Genomic DNA, 25967 nt, shown 5'->3' with positions numbered 1-25967 from the left:
CAGCTGCTTTTGATACCATCGACCACGGTATCCTTCTGGGAAGGCTCATGGAGTTGGGAGTTGGGGGTAATGCTTGGCACTGGCTCCGCTCCTACTTGGTGGGTCGTCAACAGAAGATAGTGCTTGGGGAACACTGCTCGACACCCTGGACTCTCCATTGTGGAGTCCCACAGGGATCGGTACTGTCCCCCATGCTTTTTAACATCTATATGAAGCCGCTGGGTGCGGTCATCAGGAGTTTTGGAGTGCGTTGTCACCAGTACGCTGATGACACGCAACTTTATTTCTCCTTTTCATCTTCTTCAGGTGAGGCTGTTAACGTACTAAACCGTTGCCTGGCCGCGATAATGGATTGGATGGGAGCTAACAGACTGAAGCTTAATCCAGACAAGACCGAGACGCTGTTAGTGAGTGCCTTCTCTGCCCAGATGGTGGATGTTCACCCTGTTCTGGATGGGGTTACACTCCCCTTGAAAGAACAGGTTCGTAGCTTGGGAGTTCTTTTCGACCCTTCCCTGTCTCTTGAGGCTCAGGTAGCCTCAGTGGCATGGAATGCTTTCTACCATCTTCGATTGGTAGCCCAGCTACGTCCCTATCTGGACAGTGACGACCTCGCCTCAGTCGTTCATGCTCTGGTAACTTCTAGATTGGACTACTGCAATGCGCTCTACGTTGGGCTGCCCTTGAAGACAGTTCGGAAACTACAGTTAGTCCAGAATGCAGCGGCCAGATTGTTGACGCGGACAAGAAGGTCCGCTCATATAACACCTGTTCTGGCCCGTCTGCACTGGCTTCCTTTTTTGTTTCCGGGCTACATTCAAAGTGCTGGTTTTGACCTATAAAGCCTTACACGGCATGGGACCGCAATACCTGGTGGAGCGCCTCTCCCAATATGAAACTACCCGTACACTGCGCTCAACATCTAAGGCCCTCCTCCGAGTACCATCCCATCGAGAAGCTCGGAGGGTGGTGACTAGAAATAGGGCCTTTTCGGTTGTGGCCCCCGAATTGTGGAATGGTCTCCCCGATGAGGTGCGCCTGGCGCCGATGCTGCTATCTTTTCGGCGCCAGGTGAAAACCTTTTTATATTCCCAGGCATTTTAATGTGTACTATTAATATTTATTGATGTATTTTGCTGCTGTTTCAATTTTTGTTTACGTCTGTTTGGTTTGATTCCATTGTATTATTGTATTTATATATTTTCTGATTGTTTTATTGTTATGTACACCGCCCAGAGAGCCCTTGGGCTTAGGGCGGTATATAAATTAAATTAAATTAAATAAATTAATAAATATTACACATTAGAGTAACATAACAAAAAGTAGTAAGGAACATATAATCTAAGAGCTGTATCAAATGAAGTCATCTCCTTAGTGCAAGGACTTCCATCTATTAGCCACAATGGCTATGTTCCACCTGCACCATCAGAGGCAAAATGCCTCAGAATGTCTGTTGCTGAGAATGACAAGTGGGGAGAGTGCTGCTATGCTCAGGTCCTGCTTGCAGGCTTCCCATGGGCATCTGGTTGGCCACCATGAGAACAGGACACTGGACTAGATGAGCCACCGGCCTCATCCAGTAGGCTTTTCCTATGTTCTTATACCTGCACAACTGATCTTCCTCCTCCTCTCCCTGCACACACACTCCGATCCTGCATAGCAGATTGGGGGGCAAGAAGAGAGGAAGGGGAATTCTCACTGCGCAGATATAAGTCCTTATGCTAATGGAACAATTTCATTGGATACAACTAGAGATGTGAAAGCCTGGAAAAAACCCAGAAACATTAGGGAAAAAATGAACACATCTCTAGACACAACCCCAAGTCATATAAACCTAGTTACAAACCAGAATTAACCAATCACCATACAAAACTCACTCCATAAAGTCTGCAAAGAAGATTATCTAAAATGTCCCAGAAATGATCAGGAAAAAACCATAAAACAAGGAGGGGTCTTGTGTCACCTTAAAAACTACTCAATGTATTAGGACAAACTTTTGTGGACTACAGTCCACTTCATGAGATGCTTGAAGTGTTATCCTTGGTGAAAAGGGAGGTCGGAAGGGCATAACTGCAGAAAAATACATATTATGCTAATTACATTATCATCAGAGGCCATTCACAACCCCCCCAAACCCTCAGTTGTTAATACAATATAGCATTTCATTTTCTTCTGTTTAGAGTTTCTCTTTCTCTCCCTGCAACCAGCAACCCAGGACAAAACTTTACATGCCTGATGAAATAGACCTTTGGTCTTTGAAGGGTGGGTCAGGACCCAGTGGACCCAGGACCAGGTGGTCATAGTCTGATCTAAGGTGGGTCAAAACAGAAGAAATGAACCCCCAAATGCATGTTTGGGGTAGGTCTTGGGTAAGAAAAGACTGAAGACTACTGAAATAGACTGTAATCCATGAATGCTTATGCCACACACACACACACATGCTGTTTTTGCTGCAACAGACAAACATGGCTACCCCTCAGAAAAAAATCTAGTTCTCTCATGAAAATCTATTAAAATATAAATGCCTAACTCAGCCTTCCCAAACTGTATGCTGGCTGGTGCTGATGAGAGTTGTAGTCCAGAATGTCAGGCGGGCCAGTTTGGGGATGGCTAGCCTAAATATTTTCCTAAAATTTTCTCTGCAATACTAAGCACACACACATAAGATTAAGACCCACAGAACAATGCAGTTGCTTCTGAGTGAATACAGAAGATTGTGCTGTCACCTATGCAGCCTGATCCTATCCATATTTGCTCAGAGAAAGAAATCAGCCGCACTTTATAGAAAATCTATAGTAAGGAACCCTTTAATGTAGTTTATTTCTTAAGAGCCGTTTTTATTTTTACATAGCTGTCAACAGAAGTACGCCCTACTGAACTCACGCACAGAACTGCACTGTAAGTTTTGAAAGGATACTTTCCTGACTGGAATATTATGTCAGAAATTATTTCAGACAAGTCGAACTGAACTACATAGAGCTGATTAGGCTATTGCAGTTAAAACCTAAGTATTGAAGAGATAAAACGTTCCTCCAAAGGACATTGTTCTTAATGTCCCTTGAAGAGCACAATCAAGACTGTGTGTTCAGATTTGGTGTTTTCTATTAAAATCTTGACACTGCATTTTTCTGGTAGTTTTGATAACGTATTTACCTTCTTGACTTGCTCTCTGTTAAGCTGGAGCCTACACAGATATCTCTTAGGAAGACAGATACTACAGATGTCATAGCTCTGTTTACAGCATGCTTTGACTAAGAAAACCATACTCATGTTGAAAATTGTTGATATTTTTAGGAAATAAGAAGTATGGCCACAGAAATATTCTATAGCTGAATACTAGGTAGGGTTTGTTTAATTTTTACTTTTTACTTTAGTTTCTTTTTATACATTAGTGAAAAAGGCAATCTGAAATGTTAGATATTCACATATTTTATATTTTAAATATTGAAAGCAGCTATTTACAGCCCATTTGCTTCAGAACAACCTATAAAGTCAACAGGCCTGCTCTGTAAGGAGTGTACTGGGGTAAATGTTGCAGGAAGAGGAGGGGAACAGTCCTTACCTCTACAGCTCTGCTATCAGCTGCCCTGAGGTCGCCTCCTGTGCTGAATCACTCTCCTCACTCAAAATGCATATACTGTCAAGTGTTAGCAAGAACTGCAGCCCATGGTCCAGAGGAGCTGACTTTGCAGAAGAGAGGCAGTGAAATTAGCGAAGCAGAAAATTCTACTGCTGCACTTGAGTATCAATGAAAATTATGGAACTTATGGGAAGTGTAGAAGATGAAAAGGGAAGTGTAGAAGATGAAAGGAAAAGTGTGAGTAGAGAAGAGGATTAGGAAGAGGAAAGAAAAGAAGACGATAACGAGTGGCCCTGCCTCTCAGTTCCCTTTGGCTTACCTCCCTCCTCATTTCACCCCCTAGCCAGCTTGTTTTTGATCACTTCTTCAGTCTGGCCGCTAGATCGCTGCCAAAAGATTCCTCACACCAACTCCTCTCTCCAACGTGCAGCCCTGACTGAGGATGGAGCGTTCATATTACGTAGCAGGCCGAAAAGAGACAGGTTGCAGCTTCGCTAGCCAGCAGTTGCCAACCAGAGGAAGCGTGACTCCAGGCATATGGCTAGAGAGCTGCCGCCTGGAGCGCCGGGTGGCGATGTTTTCAAAACAGCCTCGGCTCTGGCAGAAGCAGCCTTCTGTCAGCCTATCGCTCTCCATAACACCCCTGCTTTTCTCCCTCCCCCAGGAAGAGGGGGAGAGGGGAGCAGCTCGCGCTGAGGCATTAGCACCGGCCTTATTCCTCGTGCCATCCTACTCCTCCCGCCCTTTCCTTAGAAATTCAGTCTTCTCTTACGAAATCCAGGAGCAGCAGCAGCAGCGCAAGTTCAGTGGTATTCAAATAAAAAAAGCAGAGAGAGAGAGGGGCTCAGGGAAGCAGGAGGATGGTGGTCTGCAAGCTGCCTGTAGACATGATTTCTCCGGCAGGAGGGAGAACACAAAGACCAAACTCTCTTCTCTGCTCGGGTTTGTCGTCGGTCAGCTTTAGGGGGGCTTCAAGCAAGAGAAGGACCAAACCTAGTTTTTAAGGGGCAGGGAAGAACACGCCCCTTATATCCCGAACCCACTTCGCTTTCTTCACGCGCGTGCACACAAAACTCCTCCGCTTACCTGATGGGGCTTCCGCCTTGTTGGGGTCCCCAGCTGTTCGCAGAGATGCCCCCCAGATTGGAGAGGAGACCGAGATGGGGGTGGGAGAGGAGCGGGATGCTCCTCTCTTTCCAGCCAAGCCACCTAACCACCTTCCCGCCTATAAAGGTGCTGTTCCGCGGGGCTCCTCGCATTTTCCCGCCAAAAGAGGAGCGGCTCTGAGGCGACCGGGCGATCCCTCGTTTGCTCCCCAAGTGTTATCTTCACCAAGCAGGCCCCCGCCTTCGCAGCCGTCCTGAAGCTGTCCTTAGCCGTTCCTCCTCCAAGCAGCTCCGGACTCTGGTTCTCAGTCGTTCCGGGGCGTGTGAGAGAAAGGGGGAGTGAAGCGCTGTGACTGACTCGCCTGCCCAGCGGTTGCTGGGAGGACGCCGGTGACAGCAGCAGCAGGCAGCGGCAATAGTGGCTCAGTCAGTCAGTCAGTCAGTGGGAGGCAAGGCAGTGCTGCTAGGAGCTGCTCAGGAGGACCAGCTCCTCCCCAGAGTCGGTGAAAGTGCGCGACGCCCTGTAGGGAACGGGCACTTCCCAAACTTCGCGCGAGTCCCTCCGCACCGGCACGCGTAGGAAGCGACTGTTGCTGCTTAATAAGAAGAGCAGCTACCCGGCAGCAGGAGATGTGGAGAGAGCGCCTGCGTGAGAAGAAGAGGGGGGAAAACAAGGGGCAAGAAGGAAAGGCCAGGAAGAACTAACGAAGGAAGAGGCTGAGGTGCAGAAAACTAGATGCGCGAGCTCTTACTGGGCTGTCCGCTGTGACTTTTCCAGGGGGTTTGTTGGAGGAGAAGAGGGAGTTGATGGCTGTTGCCTAAGTACAGAAACGGAAGCCCGCGTTCCAAAGCCGCGGAAGGGCTGGACCTCGTAGGTGTAGGCGCAATAACAGCAAACACAGCCGGCTCGCTCAAGAGCAGCAAGAGGGCCCGTGGGCAATGGCGGCCCGAAGTAAGGACAGCTGTGTTGGCGCTCCCTAGCCGGAAAGCGGATTTGCAACCGTGCTGAACCGGGGGGAAAGTGTAGTCGGGTGGTGCTTGGTTTGTTGACGGTCCTTTTACATTCGTAGTCAAGCTGAGCGTCCGGGCGCCGCCGGCTCCCTCAGCGCTTTGGCCAGCCCCCACCCGCCGGGCTGGCCGGGGCCATGGAGACCCCGGCGGAGAACCCAAGCAAGGCGGCGGAGTATCTCAAAGAACTCAACAAGATCATTGAGACGCAGCAGGAGCTGCTGGAGAAGCAGAAGCTCCGGATAGATGAGCTCGAGCAGCAAGTGGCCAAGCTGTATCACGAGAACGCTCGTCTGCAGGACGAGCACCAGCGGCACCTGGCCACATGCAGGCTATTGTTGCTGCAGCAGCACCAGCACCAGGAGGCAGCGCTACCCACGCCGCCACCGCTGGAGGACCTCCAGAAGAACGCCAACGATGAAAAGTAAGGAACGAGGGAGGGGAGAATTTTAGTGGACTCCTTTGGGGCGCAGGGCCCCCGACGGTATACAACATTATGTACTTGCTGGCTTTACAAAGCACACCCCCCACACCCCATAAAGCAGGTCGTGTGGGCAGTCACGGAGTGTGCCGTGGGTGGGCTTTTTGACGTCCAAGTTACCCAAGGCAGCTGGGTCCATATAGAACCAGTGGGGAGCTCTTGACCTCTGTTCTCTCTGTCCAAGGGATAGTGGGACAAACGCCAAGCAGGCGCAGAGGGTAGGGCAGGTTAAGTAGCCACGGAATCGATGCCTCTTTCTCCCTTCCCTCCCTTGAGTGCTTGGGTGAATGTTTTTCCTTGGCCAGCTCTTGAATTCTGATCGTACGAGCAGAACAAGGATTAGGGGAGGAAAAGAGGCGCGCTGCTGTTGGGCATCCATCCGGTCTTATTTAGCTTGAGCAAGAAGACTGGCTAAAAGCTGCATCCTTTGGGATTACTCTGGAGTTATAGTGACCGTAGATTCCTAAATCGAGGAGGTTTCGGGGCGGGGGGGGAGAGGGAGACATGTTTGGGAAAGGGGTGTGCAGAGTCCATCTGGTGCCTTCTGGTTCAGGAGAAGGGAATGTTCCTCGTCAAGTGCAAGACAAAGCGGTGTTGCTAGTGACGCTTGGAGATTCAGGCAGAGGAAGGAACTGCTGATCATGAAAATGACAGAATGAGGGTCAGTAAACATTGGCAGGTGCTCACTAGTCCAAACTCTGACTAGTTCAAATCTAAACTTGTTGATCATTGGGAACCTGTTTGCTCTCAATCCTGAGTGTATTTACAGAGTGCTTTAATCTTTAATTAATTATGTACTGCTTACTATGTATGGGGACTTGCTTAAATGCATTACTGCTTAAAGTAAGGCCAATTGGGGAGTAGTTAAAGAACTACACTCTCTCTTAAACTACTTAAAATAGAAACTATTGAATTTAAGTAGGAATAGGAAAGCCAATTTCTGAATTGAAGCTCACAGTGTAAAATATTTAAGTCATTTGTTATTTGGCTCTTATATTTGTTATGTTTTCTGATAAACTTTTCAAAGCTTTTCAAAAACTTCCTCATTAAACTTTTATAGCTAGGTGCTTGGTTAGTTGCAGTATAGTAAGGAAGGTAGCTCTTAAGATTAATATTTTTCTTTTCTGGGGCTCCATAAGTTAGCTAATTTACCTGAGTTAGATAAATGAGAATGGGGAGCCTGTGCCCCTCTAGATGCTGTTGGACTACAAAGCCCATCATCACTGGCCATATTGGCCATGCTGGTTGCTGTAACTGATGGGAGTTGGAGTCCAACAACATTTAAAAGAACACAGTTTCCCTATCCCTGAGGTAAACTGAATGAAAACCTTGTTACTGGGCGGATTATCTAACATTAACTATTTGTGTTAAATAAAGTGTTTACAGTAGTGCTGGCCACTGTTAGATGTCATCTTTAAAAAGGCATTCCCTTTTGGGTAAGAAAAGGGAATGCATCTTCTAAGATGGTGCCTGTTGTGACCTATGTATGCATCATTTAAAACCAATCACAGTACTGTATGTTTTTTCTTCAGAATGTACATTCAATGTCGCTATTGATTTCTCACATAGAGTTAAGTAAGCAATTCATTGATGTAAACTAATAATAATTGCCTAAGGTAGTGCAGGTAGTATCTTGCAAAGGAAAGTGAAATGATTTCTTATTATTAGGTGTATGTGTATATAGTGTGAAGTTCTAAATGTACTGTAGAGACAAACATGCACATTTATCAAAGGCAATGATCAAGTAATTTTTACATTGTAGCAGTATAAGCAAGCCAGGGCATGCTTGTAGGGAAACCTTTGTTTTTTACTTTGATTATTTTATCTAGTATAGTATCTCCTTTGGCATTTTCCCCTTAAATATGAGTGATATGTCTCTATGTATGGATGTGAAAGTTGGACAGTGAAAACGGATAAGAGAAAAACCAACTCATTTGAAATGCGGTGTTGGAGGAGAGCTTTGCGCATACCATGGACTGCGGGGGGAAAAATTGGAACCACAATGAGAAGACATGATTTGCTAGAAAAGACAATACTGCTGGGAAAAATAGAAGGAAGTAGAAAAAGAGGAAGGCCAAACAAGAGATGAATTGATTCCATAAAGGAAGCCACAGACCTGAACTTACAGGATCTGAACAGGTGGTTCACGACAGATGCTGTTGGAGGTCACTGATTCATAGGGTCGCCATAAGTTGTAATCGACTTGAAGACACATAACTACAACAATGTCTTACAATGCAAAGCTCTGGTCTTAACACTGACAGTCATTGGTAGGTACACCAGTGTTGCTGCACCATGGAAAGGTTTTGGTAAACTACTTGGTTGCCATTATTTAAAAAGAATTAACTCAAAGGAATAATGTCAGTTGCTTATGTGCAGAGCTGGTTTCAACCACGGAATAAGGTTATTGTGGATTATTTTAAAAAATACAACTCTGTTCTTGCTACCAAGAACAGTTTGATCCAGCATGATGTCCCAAAAGCTGAACTCTGTGTTGGAAGGCTGTTTGTTTAATCTGCACAGTGTACAAATGTGTTTAACTGACTTCTTGTTCATATTTTTGAGTTCCACCAAATGCTTGTTCCCAATTTTTCCTTTGCGATGGTTTCCCCCCCCCCCATTATCTAGAATGGCATGATTTTTTTTTATTATGGAGGGTGACACTATATATTGTAGAAAACATAACTTGGAAGAAAGTGTGTTGTTGCTAGCCTTAAAAAAAAGGACCAGAAATAATAAAATATTTGAAACATACTGAGAGAAAAATTCTTTCAATTAACGGAGCTTGTCAATGGATGTGTGCTCAAGGACAGCTCCTTATACTATCAGTTGAAAGGCATATGCCGCTGTTTGGAAAGCAAATCTCTTGCTTTCATAGCAAGAGGACTCTTCTAAAACCCCATTAGTAAAGTAGTTTTAAAAACCCTTTTGATCTAGTAGCTGATAGTTCTTTGAAAAAAGACTGGGCATGAGACCTAGGGATATGCTCAAATAGCCCTCCTTCACACCCCAGTTTCTGTCTTTTCAAGTGACATACTAGAAATTATATACTACATTTTGATAAGGTATTTCTCTTGACTCTCCAAGAGAACATTCTCTAAGCTACAACCTTGATGACTCAGTCTTTTTAAGTCTCTTAAGTGGATTTGATGTTGGAATCAGAATTAATCTGGGATATTTATGGAATAGTTATAATTGTTCTGAGGTATAGCCTGAAGAACTCAATGGGAAAGTCCAGATTTACCTGGCTTCTGCTGTCCTGTCCAACACGTAGACGCTCAAGAGTGATAGGACTGCCTGATATAATGTGAATGCAAGACAGTAAGATGACTAAGTGTTAGGTAGAAAAACTAGTTCACTTCTGGACCTCAACAAGTAACCTTCTACCTTGTTGAACCATCATAAACTTGTAGAAACTATCCCTTTGCTGTATCAGTCTTTAGGCAACTTGCTAAAATCAAAGTGCCCATCCTATGACACTTACAGCATATTCCATCTAGGGCAGGGGTGGGAACCGTCACCCAGCCCTCTAGATCCCCTCCTGCCCATCAATTATTTGGTGGGGAGGAACTAAAGGGAGCAGGACTTTGATGTTGTGCAAAGTGTTCAACTACAGCCCCTTCATCTGGAAGACAATCGAAGCAATGGAGAAACTTATCTCAGAAGAGAGGTAGACTTGTGTTTCTTGCAAACATGCAGGAAGTGTCTATATATTTTTGCAATTTTCGGGATGCAATTACATTTTGAGGTTTGATGCTTTGAATTACTGTAAGACAGTGCTTGCAGTCTATTGAGTTTTTGTGCAGTTGGGACAGATAAAAGATATTCCAAAAATACTTTGTAAACAAACTTCTTAAAAAGCTTTCTTCAACAATTCTATGGTGAAAATGCAAGGTGTAATTTGAGTGGAGTTACTAAGAATTATATACTGTATATGCCTATGTTTCTACGGGGAATACCTTTGTATGTGGATCTGACCTGTCTACTTTTGGGTCCAACCCTACCTACTACTGGAATGTGGCCTCCAACAGCTTCCCACTGGGGTAGTACAGCACTACCCCCCTCAAGTTGTCACCCCAGATATAGGTTGTGTGATGATAGGAGCAGCCACATGCCCAATGCATCTAATAAAATGCCCAATGGTAGCTCTTAATTCCTCAATTCAATTTAATTCAATTCAGTTTAATTATTCTTCAGTGGTTTGGCTCAACCCTGAGTTCTGTTTCTCCTGTCTTCGGATTCTCTCTCCCACTTCCCCAGAATTCCTAATATTAATCTTTGAACTAGGGTATGCATAATTTGTTAATGTCACAGCTTTTCTTTCGTTTGGGTGAGTTTTTTCTCTTGAGGAAATGCATGCATGAGAGGCAGTCATGCATATGTTGTAGCATGCAACAGTCATGTGGGTACATCAGCATTATTTTATTTTTACTACATTTATATTCTGTCTTTTTGCCAAAGCATTCAATGCATTTTAGAAGAATGGCTTGCAATTTAAGAGATGATACCAAAGGAATGGGCAGATTTTGATACCAACTCTTCCCTACTGTTTCATAATGAAAGTCCAGGACACAGTTCTGAGAGGGTACAAGCCAAATTGGAAGTGGTCCCAGGAGGAAGCGTCTTGCTATGACGTAGCTAGGTGGAAAGGCTGAGGGTGGAAATAATATTCATTAATAACTTTGTTTCTGGTTAGATCACATGCTGACATGGCACATGTGCACATTGTTCCAAGTTAATATAAAGGAACAGGAAAGACTAAAACAAAATGCATTCATGAAAATGTCAAAAAAGGAATGTGTGCAACTGTTCTGAACTAGAAGAGAGGGACTAGTAGTTTGTTTCTAAAAAAATGCCCCTCACAACCCAGAAGTGATTCTTGAGGGAAAGGGTTATGGATTTTATAACAGCCACAAAAACATTAAAGTCCTGAAAGATTTTGCAAACCTAGCTATTTGCATGTGAAAAGATTCCTTTCTTTTGGGAAGGGGGGAGAAGACAGGCCAGCAAGCAAAAATGATATCGCGTTTTAAAATGTGGGCAGTATTTCAGTACACATTGATACACTCAAAGTGTGGTGGGGCAAGAGGATTTTCTCAACCACAGAAAATGAGTGCTCAAGAAGCTTCCTCACTCCCAGTGACTGCCCTCTGTAGCTGCGTCCAAGGCCCTTCTCTCAAAAGCAGTCCTGCCAGCAGGAAGAGTCTTTTGCTTTTTCAAATTTATTTATTTATGTATTCAATAATACAACAAATACAAAGAAACAAGAATTAAGCTGGTACATCTTTCTTCCCCCTTCCCCTGTCCTTGAGTGTTTAGATTTCTTGTTATCTGCATTAAGGTTAGTATAAATTCCATACCTGGGATGTTCACATAGTGTAACATAACTTATTCTATATTTATCTTAACAGATCCACCCATAATTGTGGCTATTCTAAGACAAGAAAAAATGTTATTGGGACCAGTAATGACATGGGAATTTTCTATTTGACTGACATTTTGCTAGGCTACCAGCAGAGCAGGAGGGAGAGGCCCATTCTACTTCTTGACATTTAAATCAATGCAGATAGAATAGTCCCTCATCCCCATTGAGGCATAAGGAAGTCTCTGGACAAGAACACTCCATTCCAATATATCATAAAGGAAATGAAGAATAATGCTGTTGACTTCCCATGACTGAGCTATACAGAAATCTGGAGAGAAGTCCAGAGTCCCTTTATGTTCCAACATCACTATGACGTAGGAATCAAAATGGTATTATATCTTTGTCATAAATTGTTATCAGTGGAAGTCTATTCTTCCCAGAGATTTGGGCAGTTCTATGGCATCCTTTTCCTATAACTAGGAATTTAATCAAGGGAGGGGTAGAATCATAGCTCACAGCATATGCTTTGCATGTAGAAGGTCATGGGTTCAGTCTGTAGCATTTCCAGCTAAAAGGGATCTCAATTAATAGGTGATGCTCCCAGATTAAAAAGCAATAGACATTACTCTTATTTTTCAACCTAATACAGCCTCTAATAAACAGTTGTGGGCAGAAGTCCAATCACCTGCAACATGGGATATTCAAAAAGTTGCTTGAGGTCGGAAACTTTAAGGCAGATTTGTTCAGTGCAACCTTTTTCTTCCAAAAAACCCCAAAGCAATTTAGGAGATGAAACAGTAGAACTTCAGATAAATTATTATTACTGTGTAGAACTCTTCATAGCTGCATTTCATGGTTCCCTAGCTAAATACTGGCTGGTTTTCCAAAAGTGAGTGTCTTTTGGCTTCCTTTATGCTTGGCAGGAGGTTTTTGGCACCTTTGGAAGTACTTGCTCAGTTTAAATGCCAGAATGGAGCTAAACACTTTTAAAAAGCTGATCACACTTTGCTGATTAGGTTTATTAAATTGGTATGAATGGTCTCCCTAGTAATAAAAACAACAGCACTATGGTAGCATTTTGGAGATTACCTGGTTTGGGCTTTTGTAGACAACAGATTGCACATGCCAAAATAAATAAGTTAAGGAGCAATCCAGATTCTCTCCGCTTTATTTTATTTATTTATTATTTGATTTATAGCCTGCCCTTCCTCCCAGCAGGAGCCCTTCCCAGCTGGCAAGGATTTACACAGCAGCAGGGCCACTAACACATCTGCAGCCCTGCTGTGTATGGTAGCTTTGCCAGAAGCTAGGGGGCAGGCATATTGCTGCGACAGTTTTGGACTGTGCCCAGATCGGGCCCAGTGCTCTCACTGTTGGCAGCAGAGTGCTTGGGGTCCAACAGATCCTGGATTAGCTCAGCCCTGTCCCCAGAACACCCCATTTTGAGGATATCTGCTGGGTACACTAATATGAATCCCATTGGTGCCACTGGCCTCTGCATAGTGGGTGGAAGGGGGGCTCTGTGCCAGTGGAGTGACACCAGCATCACTCCACAGTGGTGGCCAATAGAGACTTGGTAGTGCTAGTGGAGGGACACTGCCACCCACTTCAAACACCCCCTGCAATGGGGGATTAGATTGCTCTGTTAGTCTCTAGGGACTGCTTTACACGTGCATATTCATTACTTGATGGCTGCAAAGTCTAATAATGGTTTGTTTGTGTGAATGAGCTATCACAGATCCTAATACTTGCATATCGTCCAGTGTTATATCAGATGCAATTATTTTTGAGGAAGTCAGTTGACTTCATCAAGTGAAGCATGCACATATACAAACCAGTTGTGAGGTGCATTGTCCCTTTTTGTGGTTTACAGATGAATATAGCTGCTTTTCTGAAGCTTGATTCTGACAGCAATGTTCTCTCAATGTGTGTCATTCTAAGGATAGTTTCACATAGGAAACTCTATGTGGCGTTTGCTTCAGTCATTAATTTGAATGCAAGCCCAGCAGGGGCTAAAATGCTCACATCTCATTGCAAATGCCTCTGTTCTATCTACATTAACTATAAAACATTCACTTAAAATAGTAAGAAAAATAAGTTAAAAAAATATTTAAACCCTGTATATTAAAATGCTCTAAGCCATATTGCATTGAACAAAACCAGGGTTAGTACCTTCTTCCTCCCAATGTGTGGAGCACTGCATTTGAAGCCATTTAACATTGAACATTTCTTTTACTCCATAGTGAGAGCTCTAATTCAGCATTACATTAAATATTTGCATTTCTTGTTATTACCAAATTTAAATGATGTGGACACTTTTTGCATAGATTAAATGCGGATTACATATAGGAGAAAGGAGTATAATTTAAAGAGAAAAATCTGTTGATACATAATACTTTTTTTAAAAAATGCAAGTATATTTTATTTTAAATGCAATGCAGGGAAGTAAGAATACTAAAATATTGCAGCTACGATTACAAAAGCAAGGGTCTGGTTTTTATGTTAAAAAGATTGTTAAACAAAAAACTCCAAAATGTGGGTGCCAGTTTTAAGGACAGAGGATACTTAACTATACCATGAAGGAATTTAAGTTGATTAGAAAGAATACTGGAACATGCTGAAATTAATAAAGGCCCTAAAATCCAGAAAACAAAAATATTTAGAGTACCAAAATGTGCTCAGTAGGTTGCTAGAAATGTATTAATTAGATCTTAAAAACAAGGAGGATGAGATGCTTGCTGATCTCAACAAATTGTGTTGAGCTTGCAAAATATCTGGAACTTTATACATTACACAATAGGCATTGTGACATTGGGATGCTGCAGTCATGCAAACAGTAAGGGATCATATTTGGACAACTCAAGGTTTTCAGAAGAAAAAATTCAAATGGAGTTTCTGATCTTGATAAACACAGATTTAGGAGAATCATAGAATAGTAGAGTTGGAAGGGGCCTATAAGGCCATCAACCCCCTGCTCAATGCAGGAATCCAAATCAAAGCATTGCCGACAGATGGCTGTCCAGCTGCCTCTTGAATGTTTCCAGTGTCAGACAGCTGACTACCTCTTTAGGTAATTGGTTCCATTGTCGTATGACTCTAACAGTTAGGAAGATTTTCCTGATGTCCAGTTGAAATCTGGCTTCCTGCGACTTGAGCCCATTATTCCATGTCCTGCACTCTGGGACGATTGAGAAGAGATCCCGGCCCTCTCTTTGTGACAACCTTTCATGTACTTGAGTGCTATCATATCGCCCCTCAGTCTTCTCTTCTCCAGGCTAAACATGCCCAGTTCTTTCAGTCTGTTCTCATAGAGCTTGGTTTCCAGTCCCCTGATCATCCTTGTTGCCCTCTGAACCTGTTCTGCTTTGTCTGCATCCTTCTTGAAGTGCGGATACCAGAACTGGATGCAGTATTCAAGATGAGGCCTAACCAGTGCTGAATAGAGGGGACCTAATACTTCACACGATTTGGAAGCTATACTTCTGTTAATGCAGCCTAATATAGCATTTGCCTTTTTTGCAGCCACATCACACTGTTGGCTCATATTTAGCTTGTGATCAGTGACAATTCCAAGATCCTTCTCACATGTCGTATTGCTGAGCCAAGTATTCCCATCTTATAACTGTGCATTTGTTTTCTTTCTCCTAAGTGCAGAACTTTGCATTTATTCCTGTTGAATTTCATTCTGTTGTTTTCAGCCCAATGCTCCAGCCTATCAAGCTCCCTTTGAATTTTGTTTCTGTCTTCCACAGTATTAGCTATGCCCCCCAATTTTGTATCATCTGCAAATTTGATAAGCATGCTTTGTACCTCCTCATCCAAGTCGTTAATAAAAATGTTAAAGAGCACTGGGCCCAGGACCGAGCCCTGTGGTACCCCACTCATTATTTCCACCCAGTTTGAGAAGGAACCATTGATAAGCACTCTTTGAGTACGATTCTGGAGCCAACTGTGGATCTATCTAATAGTTGTTCCATCCAGCCCAAAGTTCTTCAGCCAGTTCCTTCAATACTCTAGGATGCAGTTTATCGGGCCCTGCCGATTTGAACTCATTCAAAGTAATTAGGTATTCCTTGACCGTTTGTCTGTCAAGCTCAAGCTCCAATCCTGACCCTTCTACTTTCCCAGGAGGGTCATTGACACTTTTTTGGGAGAAGACTGAGCCAAAGTAGGAATTGAGCACTTCTGCCTTTTCTTTGTCATCTGTTATCATTTTGCCATCCTCATTGAGTAACTGTGCCACCATTTCTTTTCTGTCTTTTACTATGGATGTACCTGAAGAAAGCTTTTTTGTTGCTGTTAGCATCCGTCGCTAACCTCAGCTCATTCTCAGCTTTAGCCTTCCTGACACCGCCCCTGCAATTCTGTGATACCTGCCTGTACTCTTCCTTTGTGGCTTGGCCTTCTTTCCACTTCCTGTAAGTGTCCTTTTTTGTTTTCAGGTCACCTCTAAGCTTTTTGTGAAGCCACATTGGTTTCTTCTGCTGTTTCCCCCCTTTTTTCCTTGTTGGAATTGCTTGCCATTGTGCTCTTAGAATTTCCTGTTTTAGAAACTCCCACCCATCTTGGACTCCTTTTCTCATTAGGGTCACTTGCCATGGAACCATACTTACAATTGTCCTGAGTTTATTGAAATCAGCTTTCCTGAAGTCCAGGGCGTGCATATGGCTGCTCTCAGCTTTTGCCTCTGTTAAAATCAAGAATTCAAGTATGGTGTGGTCACTTTCCCCCAGAGTTCCTGTAACTGCCACTTCATCCACCAAATCATCTCTATTGGTTAGAATCAAATCCAGTATAGCTGATCCTCTGGTTGTTTCCTCCACTTTCTGTAGGAGAAAGTTATCTCCAACACAAGTCAGAAATTTCTTGGAGGGGCCGTGTTTGGCAGAATTTGTCTCCCAACAGATATCAGGATAATTGAAGTCCCCCATTACTACTACATCATGACTCCTCTATACATCGGCAATTTACTTTTCAAAAGTTGCATTCTCGTCTTCTCCTTGATTGGGTGGTCGGTAATAGACTCCAAGCACCACATTCCTTTTATTACTTGCCCCATTAATTTCAATCCAGATACTCTCGGTGGAACTACCAAACTCATCTTCCTATATTTCTGTGCAGGGATATATATTTTTTAACATATAGTACAACTCCGCCTCCCTTTTTATTCCTTCTGTTCTTTTTGAACAAGTTATATCCTTCAATTGCTGTATTCCAGTCATGGGAGTCATCTCACCAAATTTCAGTTATACCTATCAAATCATAATTGCCCTCCTGTATGAAGAGTTCAAGTTCGTCCTGCTTGTTTCCCATGCTCTGTGCATTAGTATACAGACATCGAAGACCATGTGATTTGTGGCTTGGCTTCCTTACTACTTTTTTCTGAGGACTGTCACTGGGCCCTATGACAGCCGATCTCTCTGTTCCCATTACTGTGCACAAGTCTTCATCAGTCATTACCACCAAGTTTACGTCTCCCTCAGGATTCAGTTTAAAGCCCTCCTGATGAACTCCATGCTGTGGCCAAACACATTCTTCCCAGTCCTTGTGAGATGCAACCCATTACTTGCCAGTAGTCCATCTTCCAGGAAGCATAGCCCATGGTCCCAAAATCCAAATCTCTCACGTCGGCACCACCTTCGTAGGCATTCATTCACACGGAGTATTTTTCTTTCCCTTTCTACTCCTCTTCTAAGTACTGGAAGGATGGATGAAAAAACAATCTGGGGCCCAAAGCCCTTGAGTTTCCTTCCCAGAGCTTCATAGTCTGATGTGATTTCTTCATAGCTCCATTTGGCAGTATCATTTGTTCCTACATGGATGAGGAGAAAGGGATACCTGTTGGTGGACTTGATGAGCGATGGCAACCCTTCCGTCACATCTCTAATCTGTCCTCCTGGTAGACAGCATACCTGGCGAGTCCATGGATCTTCTTGGCATACTTGGGTTTTGATCCTACGCAGTAGGGAGTCTCCCACTACTAGTACTCTTCTTGTTGTGAGGCATGGTTTCATTGGCCCTGCTTGATTGAGCTTCAGCCTCTTGCTCGTTGTCACACGGGGTCTCCTGTAATTCTTCCACCACAGGCTGTCCTCCAGTCTCATCCTCAAGTGGTTGAAAGTGGTTCCATAGTTCCACTGGTGAAGGGTGTCTTCTGGCTCTTCTGCTCCTGTCACCCTTTCCCATGGAGTTTCCTCCACTTCGTTGTTCCTCTCCAAGGCAGTCTCCTATTCTGCTACCACATGCTGTTGCTCTTCCTCCTCCACTTCTCTTTGCTGCTGTTGTTCCAGCATTCTGTCTAAGAACTCCTCTTCTTATAGTCCTCAGTGTGTCCATCCGCCATTCCAGGCCTCTCACTTTTTCTTCCAACAGTGCCATGAGCTTGCACTTGTTGCACGTGTACACCATGTTGTTCTCAGTCAAGAAAACAAACATGGCACACACCTTGCGGGTCACCACCACTGCAGTATCCTTCCCATTCATTTTCTCTTCTACCTTTTGTTTCTTTCTAACTACTTGTTTTGGAGTGGCCTGTGCTTTGTCCTGTCCTACTTCAGGGTAAACTTGAGAGTCCCGGTGCGCTGTACAAGGAGAATTAGTAATTTGTCTTGTTCCTTTGTTGTTGTTGTTTGTTTTAGGGACCTCCCCTTTGACCTCCCCTATGGAACTCCTTTGTCAAATTCCTGTTTGCTCGCTCTGTTCGCTTGCTCTCTGAATGCTGGCTTGCTTATATCTCTTCACCTGTAGACCAACTGAGACAGCTCCCTCTGCTCTAGCACACACAGCTGTTGCTTGTTGCCCTCAGCAGTTCTCAGGCCACACCCTTAAGCCAATAGCTATCAGGCCACATCCCTTCCAATCACGCTGCTATGGAGCCCTTCAGAACACATGGCTGAACACACACAGCTTCAGAGCCCCCTTGGCCTTTTCCTTTCCTCGCTACAGCTCCTTTGTCAAACTCCTGTTTGCTCTCCCTTTTCGCTCTCTCTCGATGCTGGCTTGCATATCTCTTCACCTGTAGACCAACTGAGACAGCTCCCTCTGCTCTGGTCTGCTCTGTTAGGAGTCAGGAAACAGGAAATCTTGAAGTACAACTTCATCATATAAATTTGTCTTGTAGTATAGCCACTGTTTTAAATTGTTCATTTGCAAGCCTTTGGCCTGTATCGATAGTGAGTAAACTAGATGATAACCTACATGACAATAAGTTCAATCTAGGTAGAGATAGCAGTAGTGCCATGTCAAACATTTATCCTGTTTTTAATCATTCACCAATTAATGAGAAAAGAAATTATATTCAAAATTTATCAAAGGGAAGAGAATTTCAGCAAAATTATCATGGGTGAAATGTAGGGTGGTTGTTTCACTTACCTTTTAGCATCGCCAAGGGATGCTTGTGAGTGTTTTTTCTTTTATTCTGTAAATTGTCACTCCAGTGGTTCTGAACTCTGCAGCCTTCCTGGATGCCCTGTTTCCTGAAAACCCCATGATGTCATCAGCTGTAAGCACAAGAAGGTAGTTAGGTTGTTTACTGTGTACTTGACAGGTCTCTGTGGTTGGTTTTTAAAGTTAAGCCTTTTCCCTTTTAAAGACATCTGTGCAGGAAGACTTTATTGAAAGGTAAAAAGGAGGACTTTTCTTAAAACAAATTGAGTGCATTGAGTAGCCAGTCTACCTGGCTTCCTGTGCTTCAATTAAAACTTAGAGGCTGGCATCATGTGGAGCTTTTCCAGATCAAGAAACATAGGCAGCCAGAGAGTCTGCAGAGTGCTTAAGAAGTCTTTAATGAAAAGTACATGTCTCACCCATGAGTACCTCAAAATGATAAAGTAAGCTCAGCTCTACACCCACTGATGTTCAAAAGAGTTTCTGTATCACCCTGAGAATGAAGCAAAAAATGGAAGCCTCTTCTGCAGGGGAGGAAAACCTTTGAGAAATTGGATGGATTTTATTTCTTAATCGAATTTATATCCCACCCTTTATCCTAAAGGAAGCCAGGGTGGCAAACAATAAGTGATAAGAAAATCTTTAAATTTTTTAAAAGAAAATTCAAAAACGGATGCAGACTAGGAAAGATCTTGACTTAATAGGCTTGTGGGAAGAGGAAGGTTTTTAGTAGCTGCCTAAAAAATATCAGACAGCACCTGTTTAATATTTAAGGGGAGGGGGAATTTCAAAGGATAGGCCCAACCACATTAAAGGCCCAATATTGTGCAGAACAGTCAGACCTCTTGAAAAGATGGTAACTGCAGGAGGCCCTCACCTGCAGAACACCGTGATCAGCTGGGTATGTAAGGGCTGAGACAATCTTTCAGGTATCCTGGTCCCAAGCTATATAGGGCTTTATACACCCAAAACAGTACTTTGAACTGAATTAGCCCAGTAGCTAATTTGACACAACACTAGACAGGAGATCCCCGTTTCCGTCTTGTTCTTGCTTTTAGTTCCCTGACTTGTGCTTATGGAAGGCTTATAGAACAAGTGGGGTAGAATGGAAGGATGGAATATTTTCCTTGTAGTGTTCATTTTCTGTTTGTAAGTACACTTTTTTCATCAAAATAATTATAAGCTATAATTATATGCATTTTAAATAAACTCATATTATTTTTTATCATTAATTTTTATTCAAATTTTCAAAAACATAACAAAACAAAACAAAAATAATTAGACAATAAAATAAAATGTTGACCGATTTGTCGCAGATCAATTATAGGTCTACAATATATAACAATCCTGTCTCTTAAATTATATTACAAAATCACTTTCCTCCAGTAGTTATCTTAGTTAATCATCAAATCTCATAAACATTACTTCATTCTTTCCACAAAAAGTCAAAGAGAGGTTTCACTTCCTTGAGAAATATATCTATCAATTTTTCTCCAAATAAACATATCGATTAATCCATCTCATCAAATTTGTTAGGTCCAGTAATTTCAATAGCCATTCTTCCATTATCAATGTTAGTTCCATCTTCAATAATCCTGTTAAGTCCAATAATTTCAGTAGCCATTCTTCCATTATCAGTATCCCATAATAATCTTGCTGTCATAGCCATAGTCATATAATAAGAGTCTAATGGGAATTTCCTTTCTCACAAATATTTAATCCATCTCATCAAATTTGTTAGGTCCAATAATTTCAATAGCCATTCTTCCATTATCAATGTTAATTCCATCTTCCATCTTCAATAATCCTGTTAAATCCAGTAATTTCAGTAGCCATTCTTCAATTGTCAGTAACCCATAATAATCTTGCTGTCATAGCCATAGTCATATAATAAGAGTCTAATGGGAATTTCCTTTCTCACAAATATTTCCTTGCCATCAATTCTGAATATGTTGCTGAAATGTTGTTGTAAAGTCATATCTCTGTTCTTTTTTTTTTTACATAATGCACTGGCACATCTCTTGAGAGTTTGTCCATTGTCACAGGTCTGTAGTTAATTCCATAGATTTTTTCTATGTCAAGCTCCATCACATCATTCCAGTCCAAAAATTTATCCAAGACATTAATATCTCTAATATCTTCATTAATTTCTTCAGAGACAACGTTGAATTCCAAACAGTAAACTTTATCTCTAATATCCATAAAATCCAGGTCTTTTTCCGATTCCACATTTGTTCCAATCTCCAGGGCTTGCATCTTCTCTTTAATTTTTCTTTTCTCATCTCTGATCTCATCAGTCTCCTCTCTCACAAGATCCCCTATTTCTTTAAGCTCCTGGTTCATTTTGCCAAATTCAATTTTCAACTCCATTCTACCCTGTCTCAGGGTTTGTTTCGTTATCTCAATCTCATCCATTATTTTCTGAAACATAATTACTTCCAGATTCTCAGCCACTTTCTTGATTGCCATTCTTAAAACCACAAAGAAAAAAGAAAAACCACTTCTTATTTCAGCAACAATTGGGTTAATATTTCAGGCCTGATGACATCACAGTGTAGACAACACAGCCTGCCTTATCTCTTATATGTTCAGGAATGCAAAACAAATTTAGTTCACAGCTTCAGAACAGTTAGTGGCGTCGTGAACAAGCAGATTCGTCAAAATGAAATAGACCAAAAAAAAAATAGTCCCAGACATAAAATACTCCAAAGTTCATAAATCAAATTTATTTATTTATCTCCTTGGAATAGAAATCCCTCATCCGTTTGTATCTTTAAAATTCACAATTCCAGGTCACCTTTTTGCAATCAAAACAAAGATAAGCTTTTTCAATTTCTTTCCTCCTTAATTTCGTGAATGAAAGAGAAGAGTTATAACTCACCCAGAAATTCTTTATAGCTGATTCATTGACAAATCTCTATTTGCTGCAACAATTTAAACCAGATGAAAAAAAATAGAAAGAAGAGTGCTTGCCTGTTAGAATCCGTTTTTCTTTGAAGAAAAGATAAACGTGTCGCTTAATCAGTTAGAGCTTGTTTGAAAATCCGTCCGGCATTGCTGGCTGAACCTTCTCTCATAAATTAATGAAATCCAGTCCTCCCAACTAACACAGGCTTTTGTGGTTAATCTCTACATTTCTCCCTGCCCGGGAGAAAATCTTTACCAGTCAAAAAGAACGTTCTGACTGATTTTAAAACTGAAAAAGCTTCTTCTGAGACGAGAGCTCGTCTCAAAAGCAGGCACAGGCGAAGTCACCCTTCCTGGAAGTCAATAAACTCATATATTATTACATATTTCAGAAATGTTACTACAATTGCAGAACTCCTGCTACCTTGGGATGGAGTATCAGGGAGAAGGAAGAAGGTAGAATATTCTGTCTAAACTTCCGAAGGAAAATGGGTGTCTCCAAGTGAATTTCAATCTGCTCCAGTTCTAATTATTTAATATGCAGTTTTTAATTATATATTTTAAAAAATCTTTGGGCAGAAGAAACCAAGAACTTGACCTAGCCCTGAAATAACAAAGTTCTGTGAGGAGTGGACTTAGCTGTAGTTCCCTCAGAACGTCTTAAAATAGATCTGAAGTTGCCACTCCATTTGATGCTTACTGACATTTGCTTTCTAGGGCTCTTCTCTCACTGCCTTTAAGCCATCAATGATGCTTCAGATAATTAAAAAAATGTTCCCCTCTCTAAAAGAGCATATTATTGTGTTTTTTGCATTGCAAGTAAGACCTGAAGGCAGTTTAATAGTTAAGACTTTGTTCTTTTGGAGAAGTTTCAGTAGGCAGACAATATGCCAAAGAACTTACTTGCAGTCCTGCTTCACTTAGTTCAAATGCAGTAAGTAAACAGTTTTAAAATTAACCTTACAATAAACAAAGGGAGATGGTAATGGACTAGCTGATTGTAAGCCTTCATTAGATGTATAGAGCAATAACAGTAGATGTTCCTCACAACAAGGAGTGAAAGCCTAATTTTCAGTCAATCTATTTTACCTAGAACTGGGGAAATCAGATTACTGATTACAGCAGAGCATTTGACTATCTACAACCTCTTTAATGTTATAATACCTATCAAATGTTGGAAAATAGGGCTTGCTTTGTATTGGGATAAGGTATCAAAACCCCTGGTCCCACTTGGTTAATGCCACAAGTTCTTTTATCAGTTTCTGGGGGAAAGGATTAAACTCTGTAGTTATTCTTATTATGACATTGTGATTTTAATGTACAAATTCAAGCACTGTTGGAAACTTTATAGTTTTCTCTAGGTTGAAAAGGTTTATCTGATCAAGCAACCCCTTCCAGTCACTTAGGCAGCAATCCAATACACACTTACCTGGGAGTAAGTCCCATTGAACTCAATTCAACTTACTTCTGAGTAGGCATGTATTGGCTGCAGCCTTGGTCAATTTTCATGTGGAGAAAATTCAGGCGGGAAAACACATAAATTAGTTCTAACTAAAGGCTTTTTACTAAAAGAAATGGATTTTGTTCACTTTGTACCACTCCATCTTGCTGCCTTGTCTGAATAAAAAGAGAAATCTTGATAATGATTGAAGCAAGTAATACTGTTATAATGCATACAAATGCACTGAATGTACTGAGAGCCACAGTATGTAGTGCAGATGCTTATGCTATTGGTGTTGTCTGACTTAACTGAGGCTTATGAATTGGTACCTTAAAATTAATTTAATCACATCCTTGTCTAAAGAATGCTTTGAGGCTTATAAAATTAGTTTGTGGTCCACATGTCACCATTACGTCTGATACAGAGGCTGCGACCCTACCTTCCGGTCCATCTGCTCCCACGGGTGGTGCATGCCCTGGTCTCCTCTCGCTTAGACTACTGTAATGCGCTCTATGTGGGGCTACCCTTGAAGACGGTCCGGAAATTACAACTGGTACAGAATGCGGCGGCACGGTTGATTAAAAACAGCCGCCGCCGGGATCATATCACCCCAGTGCTGGAAGATCTGCACTGGCTACCAGTTGTGTACCGAGCCCAATTCAAGGTGTTGGTGTTAACCTTTAAAGCCCTATACGGTGTCGGTCCAGTTTATCTAAAGGAGCGCCTCCAGCATCACCAAATATGCCGCCTGACGAGATCTGCCTCACAAGACCTTCTCTCGGTCCCACCAGTTAAGACAGCTAGGCTGGTGCGGACCAGAGAGAGGGCATTCTCAGTTGTAGCCCCCACCCTCTGGAGCTCTCTGCCATATGACCTTCGCCATGCCCCCTCCCTGGTAGGTTTCCGCCAAGGATTGAAAACTTGGTTGTTTCAGTGGGCATACAAGTCTCCTAGATAATTTTAGTTTACAGTGTATAGATGTAGGTTGGTGGATTATAATTGTTTTATATGTTAAAACTGTATTATATGTTGTATTTTTAATTATGTACGCCGCCTAGAGTGGCTGTTCATTCAGCCAGATAGGCGGCCTAAAAATAAAATTTTATTATTAGTAGTAGTAGTAGTACTAAGTGCTAGCAATACCGACAGTCTAAGAGGCCACACAGTGCATTAACAGTGAGATGGCAAAGCAGACTGCGGAAATGAATCTTGCTTTCCACTGCCTATATTCTTCAAAATGAATAAATAAAAAACATGCTTTTAGCAATGGCAATATTACAGCTATCTTTCCACCTTGTGTCTTCTCTCCTAAGAAGTGGGGCAGAGATGGGGGCGTTATAGGAACATTCTTTGGAATTGTCATTACTTTCGAAAGATGCTAGCACATGAAACCAAAAACAAATTGGGATATGCTCATGGGATGCTCTGCTGTAAAAGGTGTCTTTCACCAATACTTCCTTCTACTTGTATCCCCTTGAAAAATTGCTGTGGAAGATTGGGGGAACCTCTAGTACAGCATGGGAATGGTGCTGAGGGCTGCTGGAGAAAGCGGGAATTAATGAAAATTGCTTGTCCCTCTTCCTTCAGCAGGTCACTCAGCTGGATTGTTATCCACCAATAGAAGGAGCCGTTTTCATTTGCAGATAAGCATGTTTGTTTCCAATCCATTGGTTTAGAAAGCAATATAAATTACAATATCACTGTTAAAAATCTCTCAATTATACAAAGCCATGTTATCAAACAACTCATTTACACCTTAACTCTGCATAATATCTAGAACTTAGTTCAGCATGCTGAGTACAATTAAGGCAAAAGAGGTATATCAAATCCTGTTGTTTTTAACGGGATAGTCGAGTATGTGCTTAGGTCTTTCACAGAAGGACTTAAAAGTGCTTATGTTTTCCTGGACCATGTCCTCTGTATTGATTTATAGTGCCATATGAATTTGTTTTTCAATTGCTTAATTTTGTGAGGGAAAAACAAAGGGTTTTCTTGAATGTTTTAGCTGGGAGTTCTCAAAACCTTGTTTAAAGTTATATACTGTTAAGTGGCAACTTCTCATTTAAAATTTATTAATTGGTAGTTCCTTAACTGATAGGGTTTTTTTGGTCTTAACGTATTAATTGTTGTTTTCTACTGTTGTCAGCCTTAATTAGCTTTTTTTAAAAAGTAGAAATGTGAACAGCCCCATGAACATATTTAAGAGCAACTGAAGGATGTGATACAAAAGCTCTGTGAAATGTATTACTTTTGACTCTGTATATATTGCTTAGTTGTTTTGGGTGTTAATCTCTAGATCTCTGGTTTAAAACACTCTATTTTTATAGTTACTTGCAGCTTTAATGGATTTTTTTGTTTTATTTGAATTGTGTTCATTTTTTTAAAAAAAATCTGATAAGTAAAATAAAACAGATATATATGCCCCACTTGTTAACCCCAAAAGCCATTTGGATTTGGGCGGGGGATTCGTATCTAACACGACGGCTAGAGCGCAAGTGGTGAAAGACGTGCTGCAAGGCTGATCGGGCACGAGTAAAACATCATAACCGTGCCTACTGTGTGGCGGTGAGGGCAGCAAAGAAGGCCCACTTCTCTGCCTCGATTGCATCCTCAAGTAGCCGTCCAGTGGAGCTTTTCCGTTTTGTCAGGGGTCTGTTGACATCAGCTCCAGGAAATGGAGTCTTAGACCCTTT

At 42.0% G+C, this 25967-nt stretch overlaps 1 protein-coding gene and 1 long non-coding RNA gene across 8 annotated transcripts in view; one reads left to right on the top strand and one right to left on the bottom strand.

Moving 5' to 3' along the window:
• Positions 1 to 5922, bottom strand: part of LOC133380595 (uncharacterized) — a 42501-nt gene extending 36579 nt beyond the window's left edge. The window contains exon 1 of the long non-coding RNA XR_009761476.1: positions 4667 to 5922. This is a non-coding gene — a long non-coding RNA (uncharacterized LOC133380595). The remainder of the gene's footprint in view (positions 1 to 4666) is intronic.
• Positions 4877 to 25967, top strand: part of IQSEC1 (IQ motif and Sec7 domain ArfGEF 1) — a 588187-nt gene continuing 567096 nt past the window's right edge. For 5 of the 7 annotated variants that reach the window (XM_061618151.1, XM_061618152.1, XM_061618150.1 and 2 more), the window contains exon 1: positions 4877 to 6118. In XM_061618151.1, coding sequence (XP_061474135.1) covers positions 5832 to 6118 — 287 coding nt within the window. In that variant the 5' untranslated portion in view covers positions 4877 to 5831. The remainder of the gene's footprint in view (positions 6119 to 25967) is intronic. The other 2 variants (XM_061618149.1, XM_061618158.1) reach the window with 1 other exon arrangement.

Source organism: Rhineura floridana, chromosome 3, assembly GCF_030035675.1.
Source record: "Rhineura floridana isolate rRhiFlo1 chromosome 3, rRhiFlo1.hap2, whole genome shotgun sequence".
NCBI lineage: Eukaryota > Metazoa > Chordata > Lepidosauria > Squamata > Rhineuridae > Rhineura > Rhineura floridana.
The sequence above is the reverse complement of the archived record's forward strand: the minus strand, read 5'-3'. Positions and strand labels throughout refer to the sequence as shown.